General features: G+C 46.5%; 1 protein-coding gene across 1 annotated transcript in view; it reads left to right on the top strand.

Moving 5' to 3' along the window:
• The window catches only part of LOC132209511 (disintegrin and metalloproteinase domain-containing protein 12-like), a 193,002-nt gene that overhangs the window by 78,552 nt on the left and 97,142 nt on the right, over positions 1-17,308 (top strand). Inside the window, exon 9 of the mRNA XM_059645051.1 lies at positions 4,862-5,028. Coding sequence (XP_059501034.1) covers positions 4,862-5,028 — 167 coding nt within the window. The remainder of the gene's footprint in view (positions 1-4,861; positions 5,029-17,308) is intronic.

Here is a 17,308-nt window from a genome sequence, read left to right as displayed (position 1 = left end):
ATCTCAGGAGCACAAAAGCTGACGTTTCGGGCCTAGACCCTTCATCTGATGAAGGGTCTAGGCCCGAAACATCAGCTTTTGTGCTCCTGAGATGCTGCTTGGCCTGCTGTGTTCATCCAGCCTCACATTTTATTACATTGATGAAGGTAGACCAGTGGATGTGGTATGTATGGATTTTAGCAAGGCATTTGATAAGGTTTCCCATGGTAGGCGCATTCAGAAAGTAAGGAGGCATGGGATTCAGGGAAATTTGGCTGTCTGGACACAGACTTAACTGTCAAACTGAAATATTCAGCCTGGAGCTCAGTGGCCAGTGGTGTGCTGTCGGGATCTGTTCTGGGATCTTTGCTCTTTGTGATCTTTGTAAATGACTTGGATGAGGAAGTGGAAGGGTTGGTTAGTAAGTTTGCCGAAGACATGCAGGTTGGTGGAATTGTGGCCAGTGTGGAGCGCTGCCATAGGTTGCAATGGGACATTGACAGGGTGCAGAGCTGGACAAAGAAGTGGCAGATGGAATTCAACCCAGAAAAGTGTGAAGTGATTCATCTTGGAAGGTGGAATTTGAATACAGAATACAGGGTTAATGGCAGGATTCTTGGCAGTGTGGACGAACAGAGGGATCTTGGGGTCCGAGTCCATTGACCCCTCAAAGTTACGATCCAAGCTGATAGGATTGTAAAAAAAGTGTATGGTGTGTTGGCTTCCATTGGCAGGGGAATTGAATTTTAGTGCTATGAGGTTACGCTACAGCTCTAACAAACTCTGGTGAGAGCACAGTTGGAATATTGTGCTCGGTTCTGGTCACCTCATCGCTGGAAAGATGTGGAAGCTTCAGAGAGGGTGCAGAGGAGATTTACCAGGACGCTGCCTTGACTGGAGGACAGGTCTTATGAGGAAAGTTTGAGGAAGTGAGGGTTTCTTTCATTGGAGTGAAGAAGCATGACAGGTGATTTGATCGAGGCATACAAGATGATGAGAGGCATAGAGAGAGTGGATAGGCAGAGACATTCTCCCAGGGCAGAAATAACGATTACAAACAGGCGTAATTTTAAGGTAATTGGAGGAAAGTATAGGGGAGATGTCAGAGGTAGATGCTTCACACATAGAGTGGGTACGTGAATGCGCTGCTGGCAGTCGTAATGAAGTCAGATACTTTAGAACACAAAACATAGACCAGTACAGCACAGTACAGGCCCTTCAGCCCATGATGTTGTGCCGAACTTTTACCCTAAACCTAGAGTCTATTTAAATTCCACCGTTACCTTATACTATCATCCATATGCCTATCTAATAGCCACTTAATGCCCCTAATTAGTCCGACTGCACTACCCTCTCTGGCAATGTATTCCAAAGAACCTATCTCTGACGTCTCCTCTATATCTACATCCACTCACTTTAAAACTATGCCTCTCCTAACAGCTACGTCCACTCTAGGAAAAAGTCTCTGGCTGTCCACTTCTCAGATGCTGCTTGACCTGCTGTATTTATCCAGCTCCACACTTTACTCTCTATACCTCTGATCATTTTGTACACCTCTGTCAAGACGTGGCCGAACCAGGCTTTTGTACAGCAGGAGCACAACTTCACAGCTCTTGAACTCAATCCCTCTATTAACGAAAGCTAACACACCATACGCCACACAACTCTATCCACCTGGGTGGCAGCTTTCAGGGAACTGTGGACATGAACCCCAAGATGCCTCTGCTCCTCCACATTGCCAAGAATCCCTGTATTCTGCTTTCAAGTTTGTCCTTCCAAAATGAATCACCTCACACTTTTCAGGGTTAAACTCCATCTGCCACTTCTCAGCCAGCCCTGCATCCTATCAATGTCCCGTTGTCACCTAGAACAGCCCTCCGCACCGTCCATAACTCGACCCACCTTTGTATCGTCATTTTAGAGACCTTTAAGTGACTCTTGGATAAGCGCTTGGTGGATAATAAAAGGTATGCAAGGTAGATTCATCTTCGTAGGATAATAGGTCAGCTCAATATTATAGGCTGAAGGGCTTGTACTGTGCTGCACTGTTCTATGTTCTACGTTGTATGTTCTAGTTCGAAGGGATTTCTTTCATTTGTTAATAATTTTGTTAATTCATTCACCGTTAGAGTTAGATAAATAAATTGCTAGTTGATTGTAAAAGTGGGTGTCAGGGGTTTATTTTATTTAACCACTAGAAGATGCTGAAAGACAGGTCACACCACTTTTCACATTTCTTTTGAACAAATTATAGGGCGAGGCAATCTCTGCAAGTGTTTCAGTTTTAGTTTTCAGAGGGGAGTCAACCTCACTTTGTTACAGTATGTTCATCACAAGCTTACATTTGTAATTTGTTTTCTCTCTCTGAGTCAATCCTTCTGCCCTTAATAAACCGCTCCCAATCCTAAGGCCAGCTTTCTTTGTTCTGGCCAATTTGTTTGCCCTGTCTTTGGATCTAATACATAGAACATAGAACGTAGAACATTACAGCACAGTACAGGCCCTTCGGCCCTCGATGTTGTGCCGACCTGTCATACCGATCTGAAGCCCATCTAACCTACACTATTCCATGTACGTCCATATGCTTATCCAATGACGCCTTAAATGTACCTAAAGTTGGTGAATCTTCTACCGTTGCAGGCAAAGCGTTCCATTCCCTTACTACTCTCTGAGTAAAGAAACTACCTCTGACATCTGTCCTATACCTTTCACCCCTCAATTTAAAACTATGCCCCCTCATGCTCGTCGTCACCATCCAAGGAAAAAGGCTCTTCCTATCCACCCTATCTAACCCTCTGATTATATAGTCCCTAATTTCCCTTGTTAACCATGGTCAGGCTACCTTTCATATTTGATTCTTGTTCCAGATGGCAATGAACCTTTGTTATAGCTCCCTGTGCACTTTTTAATGGATTGCCATCCCTTGAAGTAATGTTCCCCAATTTACCTCAGCAGGTCGAAAACAGTTTGCCTTATTTAGATTCAGGATCCTTGTCACAGAATCAACATAGCCACTCTCCATTGTAATGAAGAATTCGTCTGTTCTTCGAGTGCAATTCCAGGCAGAATCAAATGCGGCTTTCAATGTGCAATGGGATCGTTATGTAACGAGGAAGGATTTGCAGAGCGACAGACAATCAGCAGAGCAATGAGAGTAACTGCATTGCTAAAGCAAACAGTATTAGTGTGTGATAATAAAATGTGAGGCTGGATGAACACAGCAGGCCAAGCAGCATCTCAGGAGCACAAAAGCTGACGTTTCGGGCCTAGACCCTTCATCAGAGAGGGGGATGGGGGGAGGGAACTGGAATAAATAGGGAGAGAGGGGGAGGTGGACCGAAGATGGAGAGAAAAGAAGATAGGTGGAGAGAGTGTAGGTGGGCAGGTAGGGAGGGGATAGGTCAGTCCAGGGAAGAGGGACAGGTCAAGGAGGTGGGATGGGGTTAATAGGTAGCTGGGGGTGCGGCTTGGGGTGGGAGGAAGGGATGGGTGAGAGGAAGAACCGGTTAGGGAGGCAGAGACAGGTTGGACTGGTTTTGGGATGCAGTGGGTGGGGGGGAAGAGCTGGGCTGGTTGTGTGGTGCAGTGGGGGGAGGGGACGAACTGGGCTGGTTTAGGGATGCAGTAGGGGAAGGGGAGATTTTGAAACTGGTGAAGTCCACATTGATACCATATGGCTGCAGGGTTCCCAGGCGGAATATGAGTTGCTGTTCCTGCAACCTTCGGGTGGCATCATTGTGGCAGTGCAGGAGGCCCATGATGGACATGTCATCTAGAGAATGGGAAGGGGAGTGGAAATGGTTTGCGACTGGGAGGTGCAGTTGTCTGCTTGGCCTGCTGTGTTCATCCAGCCTCACATTGTATTATTTTGAAATGTTGATATTGGCAGTGCTGGTTAGGTATGATTCATTTCTTAAGCTTACTGTACTGCATAATTGTTCTGAAATTGTCTGAAAACTGTTCCTTACAAGTTTCCTTCCTGAAACCATTGTGATTTGGCATGACCGCTTTGCAGAACACCTCCGCTCACTTCGCAACAAACTACTGCACCTCCCAGTCGCAAACCATTTCCACTCCCCCTCCCATTCTCTTGATGACATATCCATCATGGGCCTCCTGCACTGCCACAATGATGCCACCCGAAGGTTGCAGGAACAGCAACTCATATTCCGCCTGGGAACCCTGCAGCCATATGGTATCAATGTGGACTTCACCAGTTTCAAAATCTCCCCTTCCCCCACTGCATCCCTAAACCAGCCCAGTTCATCCCCTCCCCCCACTGCACCACACAACCAGCCCAGCTCTTCCCCCCCACCCACTGCATCCCAAAACCAGTCCAACCTGTCTCTGCCTCCCTAACCGGTTCTTCCTCTCACCCATCCCTTCCTCCCACCCCAAGCCGCACCCCCATCTACCTACTAACCTCATCCCACCTCCTTGACCTGTCCGTCTTCCCTGGACTGACCTATCCCCTCCCTACCTCCCCACCTACACCCTCTCCACCTATCTTCTTTACTCTCCATCTTCGGTCCGCCTCCCCCTCTCTCCCTATTTATTCCAGTTCCCTCCCCCCATCCCCCTCTCTGATGAAGGGTCTAGGCCCGAAACGTCAGCTTTTGTGCTCCTGAGATGCTGCTTGGCCTGCTGTGTTCATCCAGCCTCACATTTTATTATCTTGGAATCTCCAGCATCTGCAGTTCCCATTATCTCTGATAGTATTAGTCTGTGGGCTGAATGGCCTCTTCGGTATTGCGACCATTCTTTCACACTGTAGTTTGGCTTACGCACATAGTTCAAGGGACTAAATTGATACTTTCATCCTAAGCCATCAGTTTGAGGACAATTCAATCTTTTGAGTGAATAATATTTCTCCCTTTTCCAGTATTACAGACCATTCAACATTCGCATTGCTCTGATTGGAGTGGAGATGTGGACCACAAATCAAATTCCCGTTCACAAGCAAGCTCCATTAACTATGGTGCAGTTCCTGAAATGGAGAGAGAATACACTTCTCCCACGACTGCAGAATGACAACGCCCATCTCCTCATGTAAGTACCTCACTCCCATTTCCCCATGTGAGTACAAAGAACAAACAAAGTACAGGGAAAATTATAGCACAGGAACAGTCCCTTCGGCCCTCCAAGCCTGCATTGATCCAGATCCTCTACCTCAACCAGCAGCCTATTTTCCAAAGATCTGTATCCCTCTGCTCCCTGCCCATTCATGTATCTCTCTAAATATGACTTAAATGACGCTATCATGCCCACCTCTACCACCTCCGCTGTAACACGTTCCAGACACCCACTACCCTCAGCGTAAAGAACTTTCCAAGCATATCTCCCATAAACGTGTCTCCTCTCACCTTGAACTCATTACCTCTAGTAATTGAGTCCCCCACTCTGGGAAAATGCTTCTTGCTATCCACCCTGTCTACACCCCTCATGATTTTGTAGACCTCAAACAGGTCCCCCCTCAACCTCCATCTTTCTAATGTAAATAATCCTAATCTACTCAACCTCTCTTCATAGCCAGTGCCCTCCATACCAGGCAACATCCTGGTGAACCTCCTCTGCACCCTCTCCAAAGCATCCACATCCTTTTCTTAATGTACCTCACACACATCTCCCCATGTGAGTACCTCATTCCCAACAGCTGGAATTTTTCCAGTTTGCTAAGGTTTCAAGCAATGTTTGGGACAGAAATCTTCAAGTTGTGGGAGCTGAAAAGTAAGTTATCAGAATTGTGAAAGGTTCAAACCGCCATACTGAAAGAGCAATTGTAAAATCACCGTTACAGTGCAAGCGAATGAAACTGAATTGAGCCAGTTCATAAAAAGTTAAAACTAATATAGGACAATAAATTTTCTAGGCTTGAGTTTCTAATATTTGGTGTTAGGCAAAGAGTGAAATCTTGTCTTAATGTGCTTTGAGATCCTTCCAAATGTAATATTTGAATACTCACCAGTGGAAATCAAAAAAACTCGGTCTTCAAAGACAGAACAAAGTCAGACAACATGCCTCAGAAAGAGAAAAGTTTGGAATCAAGAAAGATGGAAGAGGCAGAAGCTCAGAGGATGATGCTGATTCCCCCAAGAGGTTTCATTAGAACATAGAACAGTACAATGTTGTGCCGAAATTTTACCCTAAGTCTAAGGTATATCTAACCTCCACCCCATCTTTTCCTACCATCCATATGCCTATCTAATTGCCTCTTAAATGCCCCTAATGAGGCCGACTCCACTACCCTCTCCGGCAATGCACTCTACACCCCTATCACTCTCTGAGTAAAGAACCTACCTCTGAAGTCTCCCCTATATCTACCTCCACTCACTTTAAAACTATGTCCCCTTGTAATAGCTACCTCCACCCTGGGAAAAAGTCTCTGGCTGTCCACTCTATCTATACCTCTGATCATTTTGTACGCTTCTATCAAGTCACCTCTCATCCTTTGTTGTTCAATAGAGAAAAGCCCGAGCTCTCTCAACCTTTCTCGTAAGACCTTTCCTCCATTCCAGGCAACATCCTAGTCAATCTGCTCTGCACTTTTTCCAACGCTTCCACATCTTTTCTGTAATGAGGCAACCAGACTGGACACAATACTCCAGATGTGGCTGAACCAGGCTTTTGTACAGCTGGAGCATAACATCACAGCTCTTGAACTCAATCTGTCTATTAATGAAAGCTAACATACCATACGCCTTCAGAACAACTCTATCCACCTGGGTGGCAGCTTTCAGGGAACTGTGAACATGAACCCCAAGATCCCTCTGCTCCTCTACATTGCCAAGAATCTTTCCATTAACCCTGTATTCTGCTTTAAAGTTTGTCTTTCCAAAATGAATCATCTCACACTTTTCAGGGTTAAACTCCATCTGCCACTTCTCAGCTCAGGTCTGCATCCTGTCAGTGTCCCTTTGTAACCTCGAACAGCCCTCCGCACTATCCACAACTCAACCCACCATCATATCACCCACAAACTTACTAATCCACCTTTCCACTACTTCAACCAAATCATTACAAAAATCACAAATAGACGAGGACCCAGAACAGATCCTTGTGATACACCACTCGTAACTGAGCACCATGTTGAATATTTTCCATTCACTACCACCCTTTGTCTTCTAAGGATCAGCCAATTCTGAATCCAATCTGCCACATTTCCCCCTATCCCATGCCTCCTTACCTTCTGCATGAGCCTGCCATGGGGAACCTTATCAAATGTCTTACTTAAGTCCATGTATACTACATCCACTGCTCCACCTTCATCCAAGTATTTGGTCACCTCTTCAAAGAATTCAATAAGGTTCTCATTGAATGAGAAATGTATACTTTGTGTATAAATTTACAGATATTGGAAGATCCTGCACACCACCTGAAAATGTAATAAGGGCAGATGAAGAGGCTAAAGCTTAATCTTAGTGCTTTTTCATGTGTAACTGTGTGTACAGGTTTGTCAAAAATAAATCTGCATATGGTGAAACTGTTGAAGAAAACAATATTCAAAATGTAAATATTCAAGGAGGCAATGGTCTAGTGGTGTAATTGCTGGACTGTTCATCCAGATACCCAGGGGACCTGGGTTCAAATCCCACCATGGTAGATGGCAGAGATAATGGGAACTGCAGATGCTGGAGAATCCGAGATAACAAAATGTGAGGCTGGATGAACACAGCAGGCCAAGCAGCATCTCAGGAGCACAAAAGCTGATGTTTCGGGCCTAGACCCTTCATCAGAGAGGGGGATGGGGAGAGGGAACTGGAATAAATAGGGAGAGAGGGGGAGGTGGATAGAAGATGGATAGAGGAAACAAGAGAGGTAGAGAAGAGAGTATAGGTGGGGAGGTAGGGAGGGGATAGGTCAGTCCAGGGAAGACGGACAGGTCAAGGAGGCAGGATGAGGTGGTAGGTAGGAAATGGAGGTGCGCTTGAGGTGGGAGGATGGAATGGGTGAGAAGAAGAACAGGTTAGGGAAGCGGAGACAGGCTGGGCTGGTTTTTGCAGTGGGGAGAGGGGTCGAGCTGGGCTGGTTTTGTGATGCAGTGGGGGGAGGGGAAGAACTGGGCTGGTTTTGGGATGCAAAGGGAGAAGCTGAGATTTTGAAGCTTGTGAAGTCCACATTGATACCATTGGGCTGCAGGGTTCCCAAGCGGAATATGAGTTGCTGTTCTTGCAACCTTTGGGTGGCTCCATTGTGGCACTGCAGGAGGCCCATGATGGACATGTCTGAGGAATGGGAGGGGGTTCCTAACCCTAATCCAGCCCTCTTCCAGGGATGCCTAACCTGAAGAAGTTACCCTCCTCCCTCCGGACCAACCTCAGGGAATCTCTCTCCGACTGCAACCTATATTCTTTTCTCTCCATCTTCGGTCCGCCTCCCCCTCTCTCCCTATTTATTCCAGTTCCCTCTCCCCATCCCCCTCTCTGATGAAGGGTCTAGGCCCGAAACGTCAGCTTTTGTGCTCCTGAGATGCTGCTTGGCCTGCTGTGTTCATCCAGCTCCACACTTTGTTATCTTGGATTCTCCAGCATCTGCAGTTCCCACTATCACCAATAATTGTGTGTGGATCTTCTACAAGTCATCATAAAATGTATACAAAGCCAATAAGGCCACAAAAATGACCAACCTGCCCGCCTCTCAGGGCAAAAATTATTTTCACCAGGGTATATCAGTGGCAGCACAATACATCCAAATGTTGGAATGTACATAACTTTACCAAGAGTCGAGAAAATGAAAGATTTCTAATGTGCAACTGTACAATTTAAACAAACTCCCTTCAAATACCTCAAACACACATCAGCACAACCACAGTTCAAATGGTCAAAAATAAACAGTTTAACACAGACACTCTGGGTTAAATCACACAGAACACTGGACAGCACAGGACAGGAACAGGCCATTTGGCCCAACATATCTGTGCTGATCTTGATGACATTCTAAACTAATCCTGTCTGTCTGCTCATGCTATCCTTCTATTCCCTGCCTGTTTGTCTGTCTAAGTGCCTCTTAAACATTGCTGTCATATCTACTTCTACCACCTCCCCAGGCAACTAACACTTTCTTTGTAAACATTTTCCTTATTTTTTCTTTAAACTTTTCCCCTCTCACCTTAAGCCTCTGCCCCATGAGTATTTGGCATCTCCATCCAGAGAATCCAGAGAATTAACTGTATACATTTTATGATAGCTTGGGGCAAAGACTGTGAATATCCACACTATGCATGCCTATCATATTTCTATCAAGCCAGCCCTTGGCCTCCAGTGCTCTCAGAAAACAATCTAAGTTTGTGCAGGCTCAGATCGAGTGCATCGAGTTTTTTGGAGGGTTTTTTGCATGAGACCAAATGAAATTTCTTACCCAATCTTACCAAATTTGCCTCAGTACTTACTGATGGCAGCCCGATTATGTCTTTCATATCTGATTTCCATCTCTTAACACTCTCCCATCCAAAATCAGTTGATATCTGCCAGAACACTGGCACCTCTTGTGTTGGTGCCACCTCCACAAGGTCGCTATGTACCCACACATGCCCCGGTAATCTGAAACTGCTCTGTTCATTGAAGGACAGCATCACAGCCTCTGGGCAAAGGGGAATAAGACACTGTGATTTTTCCCACTGGGACTGAGAGTTCTTGCTGAATAGACTGGTGCAAAGGAGAGGGATTAGCAGCCATGAGATCCTGCCAGTCTGCTCAGAGTTCTCCACCCGGGTCATTGCCAGCTTCAGACTGTGGAGGATCAGCCGGTTGTGCCACAGAAAGATCAATAGAATCATGGCTGATGCAATATAACCCTCGATTCCTTATTGATCAAGATCTATCTTTCTCAGCTTTAAATAAATGCAACAACTCTGCCCCCACAGCTCTGTGTAGCAAGGAGTTCCAAAGACTCGCTAACCTCTGAGATAAAAAAATCCTCCTCATCAAAGGAGATTTCCTAGAATGACTCCAGGAATAAGGGAAATTAGATCCAAGAAAAGATTCGATACATTGGGCTTATTGTCCTTGCAAAAGAAAAGATTAAGCTTGTTGAGGTGTTCAAAATTATGAACAAATTTGACAAGGTGAAGAAGGGTATTTTGTTTCCGCTAGTCAGTATATCTTTAGCTAGAGGTCACAATTTCAAGATTGTCAGTAAGAGAGCAAGGGGTGAGATTAGGAGAAAAGTCTTCACTCAGAGAATTATTACAATTTGGAATCTGCTGCCAAGGAGACTAATGGAGACAGATTTCAGAGGAGGTTTTAAAAGAGAGCTGGATATGTATTTGAAGGGGATGTCCTTAGAGAGCTACAGAGATAGGGCTGGAAAGTGGGTCTGGCTAGGTCGCTCTTTTGAGAGCTGGTGCAGACACAATGGCTTCTGAACAGTGAGGTCAATGATTCTAATTCATTCTTGTAAGCTTTCCTGGCTTTTCTGCCTCTTCCCCACATGAAACAGGATTCCTTTTGTCAAAAAGATATGTTGATTAGAGTAGCCAAAAAAGGTCATCTGTGGATCGAGCAGACGACTGCAGTGAGACCATCGGCAGTGTGACATCACAAAACTTTGTAAAATGTATCAGGACAGTGAAGGGTAAAGGGCAGGGGATCCTGAATAATTAATCTATAAGTTAAATCAAATACAACAATGATGACAGGGTGGGTGATGTGTTGCTACTACAGCATGTGGGATCTGCTGGACACCAGTGTGGTCCAGAGTAAACACTCTGTAATAAGTGTTTGCAGCTTTAGGAATTTCAGGTCTGACGTGAGGAGCTGGAGTCTGAGCTTGCAGATATTACATCCCATTAGGGAACAGGAATGTTACCTGGGCAGTTTACTTCAGAGGGTGTCACACCCGTCAGACCATGTCATTCATTGGTCTGTGATCAGGACAGGGCGGTGTTATTGCAGGCATGGCAGGGCACCCAGGAGGCTCACATAAAGGAACCGTGTCCTTTGCAACTGTCCAACAGTTGCCACCTTCCTGCAAGCTGTGTGGACCAGAGTGGGGAATGCAGGGACGATGAACAAATTGACCACAGCACCTTGGGACAGGGAGACAGTTAAGTGGGGGGAGAAGAGAGCAATGAGGTTGCAGGAAGGGACAATATCATTAGAGGATGGATAGACTGTTCTCTGCAGCCAGGAGCAGGAGTCCTGCAGGCTGGTGTTCTGCCCGGTGCCAAGGTTAATGTCATCTCCTCAGGACTGAAGGAGAAATTGGAGACAGAGGGGACAGGTCCAGTCACCATCGTCCACACTATCCATTGACATTAAGAGAACAAGAAAGAAGATTCTACTGAAGGATGTTGAATGGTTAGGAGCTGTATTAAAAACAACCTCTGAATTAATCTTGAGCAATGGACAAACCAGAACAGGGTTAAGGAGTGAAATATGTGTCTCAAATGTTGGTGTGAGTGTTGATGAGCTGGATTCTGACCTTTGGACATTGCAACACATCAGGGACAGGGTAGAGTTACCTGGATGCTGTGTTTCAGGGGCAATCACATCAATCACACATGGATTAACTACCTCAAATTTAGTGGCCAGGGACTGGGGGGTATGACTATGAACGAGGCCTGGAGATGGATCCAGGAGGTAGAGCTGAAAAATCCTCAGCCCTGGAGCTTCCCTAATACGTTTAAGATTCTTGTTCCCCGTGTGGATAAGGGTGGGGGGCTATCGGGAGGATGAGGAAACTGGCCAAAGCACTGTGGTCATTCAAGAGGGGGAGGAAAAAGAAATGTAATTTTCACCAGTGGTTGTACAGTAAGGGGGTCTGAGTCTATAGTTGTTGGACTGTAAAAGGATTAGGAGGGAACTGACCAAAACATACAAGAAGTTTAGAGGTCTGGATAGAGTGAAGAAGATATTTCCACTGGTAGGAGAGATCAGGACCCAAGGCCACAGCCTCAGAGTGAATGGACAACCCTTTAGAACTGAGATGAGGAATAATTTCTTCAGCCTGAGGTTGACGACTCTATTCGATTCATTGCCACAGAGGGCTGTGGAGGACAAGTCATTGAGTGTATTTTAGACAGACATTGATCCATTCTTGAACAGTAACAGGATCAAGGATTACAAGGAGAAGATAGGAGAAAGTGATTGACAAACATATCAGCCATGATCAAAAGGTGGAGCAGATTTGATGGGTTGAATGGCCTCATTCTTCTCCAGCATCATATGGTCTTGTGGTAATGGGCTTCACTTGAACTGAGCTGGGACCAGTGTCCTGGCAGATTTCTGTCCCAGTTCTGTCTTCATTTCTTAAGAACGGTCACTGGACCTGAAATGTTAACTCTGCTTTCTCTCCACAGTTGTTGCCAGACCCGCTGAGCTTGTTTATGTTTCTGATTTCCAGCATCTGTAGTTCTGTGTGTTTTATTTAACTTATGCCCATGGGTCTGAGACATGTCTGCAATGGGGAAAAGAGTCTCATGATCTACTCTCTAAGCCTCTAAGACATCCCTGACTCTGGCAACAGGAAGGTAACATCCCATTCAAGAGTCTCGCTTGCAGTCACAGACCTGCCTGGTGGCTCCCCTTCCAATCAAGTGTCCTATCGCTAAAGTTCTCCCAATCTGTTTCCTGGTCTACAGAAAAGCCAGCTTGGCTGCTGCCGCTTTCCATTAACAGGCAATCTCCATAACGGCATTCAACAGTCACCAAACCCGAATCATTAACTTTGTTTTTTCCTTCACACATGTTGCCAGGCCTGCTGAGCTTTTCCAGCAACTTTGTTTTCTTTCTTCATTTACACCATCTGCAGTTCTTTTGGTTTTTATTCAACATGGTTTATCTGTTTGAGAGGGTAATAGCCACAGGGGACTCCTGCACTGCCTGCCCATGCCGACTAGCTTCCCTGGTGGCCACCCAGCTCTTTTCTGTCTGTGTAAACCTAACTGGTGGCATGCGCAGCTTGTGAAACATGCTATCCATGATATTCTCAGCCTCAGTGTATAGTGAGTCCATCCACAGCTCCAGGTACTCCATGCAGCAAATCAGGAGCTGCAGGTGAATACACTTCCTGGATTCGCACGCACCATAGAGACTGGAAGTGTCCCTGAATTCCCAAATGTTGCAGGAGGAGCATTCTACAGGGATAGGTTCTCCAGTCATTATGACCCTTACCAACTACAAGCAATATGTTGTGGATCGAATCAGGGATCAGGCTATTTTGGATCTGGTGTTCTGTAATAAGGCATTATGCCGATTTGAAAGGAAGGGCCATGGGTCATAAACAACTGTGCTAAGCTTAGAGATAGTAAGAACTGTCGATGCTGGAATCAGAGATAACACAGTGTGGAGCTGGGGGAACACAGCAGGTCAGCCATCAGATGAGCAGGAAAGTGGAGAGAGGAGGGATGGGGATGATAATAAGTGAGTGCAGGCTGGATTGGTCAGTGAGCTGGGAGAAACAGATAGGTGGGAGAGAAGAAGGACAGATTGTGTCAGGTCAAGGAGACAGGGATGAGAGGTAGGGTTGGACATGGGATAAGGCCGGAGATGGGGATATTTTGAAACTGGTAACATCTGCGTTTAGACCATTGGGCTGTCAGCTTCTGAAGCAGAATACGAGATGCTGCTCCACCAGTTTCCAGGTGGCATCATTGCAACACTGGAGGAAGCCAAGGATGGACATGTCATCAAGGAAGTGGGAGGGGGAGTTGAAATGGTTTGCAACTGGAAGATGTTGTTGTTTATCACCACAGAGCACAGATGCTCTACAAAATGGGCTCCGAACCTCCGCTTGGTGTCACCAATGTAGAGGAGGCCATATCAGGAACAGCAGAGAAATAGACCATGTTGATGGATGTGCAGCTGAACCCATGTGTAATGTGGAAGGCCTGTTTTGTGCCTTGAATGGAGGTGAGAGGGGAGGTGTATGGGCAGGCGCAGCACTTACTACGGTTGCAGACATAGGAGCCAGGGGTGGTGGGGTTTGCTGGGAGTGTGGAGCGGATGAGGGATTCGCACAGAGAGTAATCCCTATGGAAGGCAGATAGGGGTGGGGAGGGAAATGTATATTTGGTTGTGGGGTTGGTTTGTGGGAGGCAGAAGTGACGGGGAATGATATGATGGATACAGAGGTTGGTGGAGTGATATGTGAGGACAAGGGGGATTCTGTCTTTATTTTTGTTGGTGGGACGTGATGTGAAGGAAGAAGTGTGGGGAATGCAAGCGATATGGTTGAGATCATTTTTGATCACTGACGGGGGAAGTTATGGTCCTTGAAATAGGAGGACTTCTTGGATGTGTGGGAGTGGAATGCCCCATTTTAGGAGTAGACATGGTGGAGGCAGAGGAATTCAGAGTAGGGGATTGCATTTTTGCAGGAAGGTGTCTGAGAGGTGTATTGTAGGTAGCTGTGGAAGTCGGTGGGCTTGAAATGGATATCAGTTTCAAGGCGGTTACCAGAGATGGAGACAGAGAGGTCCAGGAAGGGGATCAGAGATGGTCCAGGTGAATTTGAGGTTGAGATGAAAGGCATGAAAGGTATTCATAAAGTTGGTGAACTGTTCAAGCTCCTCGTGAGAGCATATGGCAGTGCAATACATTAATCGATGTAGTGGAAGAAGAGGTGGGAGATAGTGCCAGTGTAGCCACAGAAGAGAGGCTATTCCACAGATCCCACAAAGAGGCAAACATAGCTCGGGCCCATGCGGGTTCCCATAGCCACCCCCTTAGTCTGTAGGAAGTGGGGGGAATTAAAAGAGAAGTTGTTCAGGGTGAGGATGAGCTCGGTCAAGCAGACGAGGGTGCCGGTGGAGGTCGACCGGTTGATCCTGTGGGAGAGGAAGAAGCGGAGGACTTTTAGGCCATCCGTGTGAGTGATACAAGTGTACAGGAATTGGATGTCCATAGTGAAGGGCCAAGGAATTGGAAGTCTTGGAGAAGGTGGGGGGCATGAGTTGTGTCCTGGACTAGGGGGGAGAAAACAGAATCAAGGTAAGTGGAGGTAAGTTCAATAGGGCAGGAGCAGACGGAGTTAATGGGTCAGCCGGCACAGTCAGGTTTGTGGATTTTGGAAGGACATAGAAATGGGCGGTGCGGGGCTGGGGAACGATGGAGTTGGAGGCTGTGGGTAGGAGGTCCCCTGAGGTGATAAGGTTGTGAATGGTTTGAGAGGTGATGTTTTGGTGGTCAGGGGTGGGGTCATGATCGAGGGGGCAGTAGGAGAGGGTGGGTTTTTATTCATTTGTGGGATGTGGGCATCTCTGACATGCAAGCATTTATTGCCTGTCCCTAGTCGCCCTTGAGAAGGTGGTGGTGAGCTGCCTTCTTGAATTGCTGCAGTGCACCTGATGTGGGTTGACCCACAATGCCATTAGGGAGATAATCCAGGATTTTGACCCAGTGAGAGTGAAAGAACGGCAATATATTTCAAAGTCGGGATGATGAGTGGCTTGCAGGGGAACCTGAAGGTGCTGGTGTTCCCATATGTCTGTTGCCCTTGTCCTTCTAGATGGAAGTAGTCATGGGATTGGAAGGTGCTGCCTGAGGATCTTTGGTGAATTTCTGCAGTGCATCTTGTAGATAGTACACACTGCTGCTACTGAGTGTCGGTGGTGGAGGGAGTGCATGCTTGTGGATGGAGTACCAATCAAGTGAGCTATTTTCTCTTGTATGGTATCAAGCTTCTTGAGTGTTGTTGGGGCTGCCCCCATCCAGGCAAGTGGGGAGTATCCCCTCACACTCCTGACTTGTGCCTTGTAGATGGTGGACAGGCTTTGAGGAGTCAGGAGAGGAGTTACTGGCTGCAGTGTTCCTAGCTACTGGCTTGCTCTTGTAGCCATTCTCTCAATCTGGTGAGCCCAGTTGAGTTTCTGATCAATGGTAACCCCCGGGATGTTGATTGTGAGGGATTCAGAGATAGTAACACCATAGAATGCAAAGGGGTGGTGGTTAGATTGTCTCTTTTTTGTGATGGTCATTGCGTGGATATTGTCCAGATCTTGTTGCATTTGAACATGGACTGTTTCAGTATCTGAGGAGTTGTGAATGGTGCTGGACATTGTGCAAGCATCAACGAACACCTTCCGTCACTTTACTGATGATCGAGAGGAGACTGATGGGTGGTAATTGGCTGGGTTGGATTTGACCTGCTTTTTGTGTGCAGGACATACCTGGGCAATTTTCCACATTGTCGGGTAGATGCCAGTCTTGTAACAGTACTGGAACTGCTTGGCGAGGGGAGCGGCAGGTTCTGGGTCACAAGTCTTCAGTGCTATTGCCAGAATGTTGTCCGGGCCCATAGTCTTTGCAGTATCCAGTGTCTCCAACTGTTTCTTGATATCACGAGGAATGAATCAAATTTGCTGAAGACTGGTATCTGTAGCTGGGGACCACTGGAGTGGTTCCAAGATGGATCATCCACGTCTGGCTGAAGATTGCTGTGAAAGCTTCAGGCTCATCTTTTGCACTGATGAGCTGGGTTCTTCCATCATTGAGGATGGGGATATTTGTGGAGTCTTCTCCTCCAGTGAATTGTTTAATTGTCCAACACCATTCATGACTGGATGTGGCAGGACTGCAGAGCTTGGATCTGATCTGTCGGGTGTGGGATCACTGAGCTCTGTCTATCGCTTGCATAGCAAGCCATTCAGTTGTACCAATCATGACAAAGTCTCAAAGAAATGAAATGACAGATCACCAGGCATTGACCGAGACACCAGAAAAGACAACAGCTGAAACAGCCCTGTCAACCCTGCAAAATCGTCCTCACTAATGGTGTGTCAGCTTTCATTAGCAGGGGAATTGAGTTTAAGAGCCATGAGGTTATGCTTCAGATCTATAAAACTCTGGTTAGACCGCACTTGGAATATTGTATCAGAGATAATGGGAACTGCAGATGATGGAGAATCCAAGATAATGAAGTGTGAAGCTCGATGAACACAGCAGGCCAAGCAGCATCTCAGGAGCACAAAAGCTGACGTTTCGGGCCTAGACCCTAGAGGACTCAGAGGGTCTAGGCCCGAAACGTCAGCTTTTGTGCTCCTGAGATGCTGCTTGGCCTGCTGTGTCCATCCAGCTTCACACTTTATTAACTTGGAATATTGTGTTCACTTCTGGTCACTTCATTACAGGAAAGCTGTGGAAGTTTTAGAGAGGGTGCAGAGGAGATCAACCAGGATGCTGCCTGGACTGGAGGGCTTGTCTTATGAGGAAAGGTTGAGGGACCTAGGGCATTTTTCATTGGAGCGAAGAAGGATGAGAGGCGACTTGATAGAGGTGTACAAGATGGTGAGAGGCATAGATAGAGTGGATAGTCTTTTTCCTCGGACAGAAATGTCTGTTTGGGAGGGCATAATTTTAAGGTGATTGGAGGAAAGTATACGGGAGATGTCAGA

Source organism: Stegostoma tigrinum, chromosome 1, assembly GCF_030684315.1.
Source record: "Stegostoma tigrinum isolate sSteTig4 chromosome 1, sSteTig4.hap1, whole genome shotgun sequence".
Lineage (NCBI taxonomy): Eukaryota > Metazoa > Chordata > Chondrichthyes > Orectolobiformes > Stegostomatidae > Stegostoma > Stegostoma tigrinum.
The sequence above is the reverse complement of the archived record's forward strand: the minus strand, read 5'-3'. Positions and strand labels throughout refer to the sequence as shown.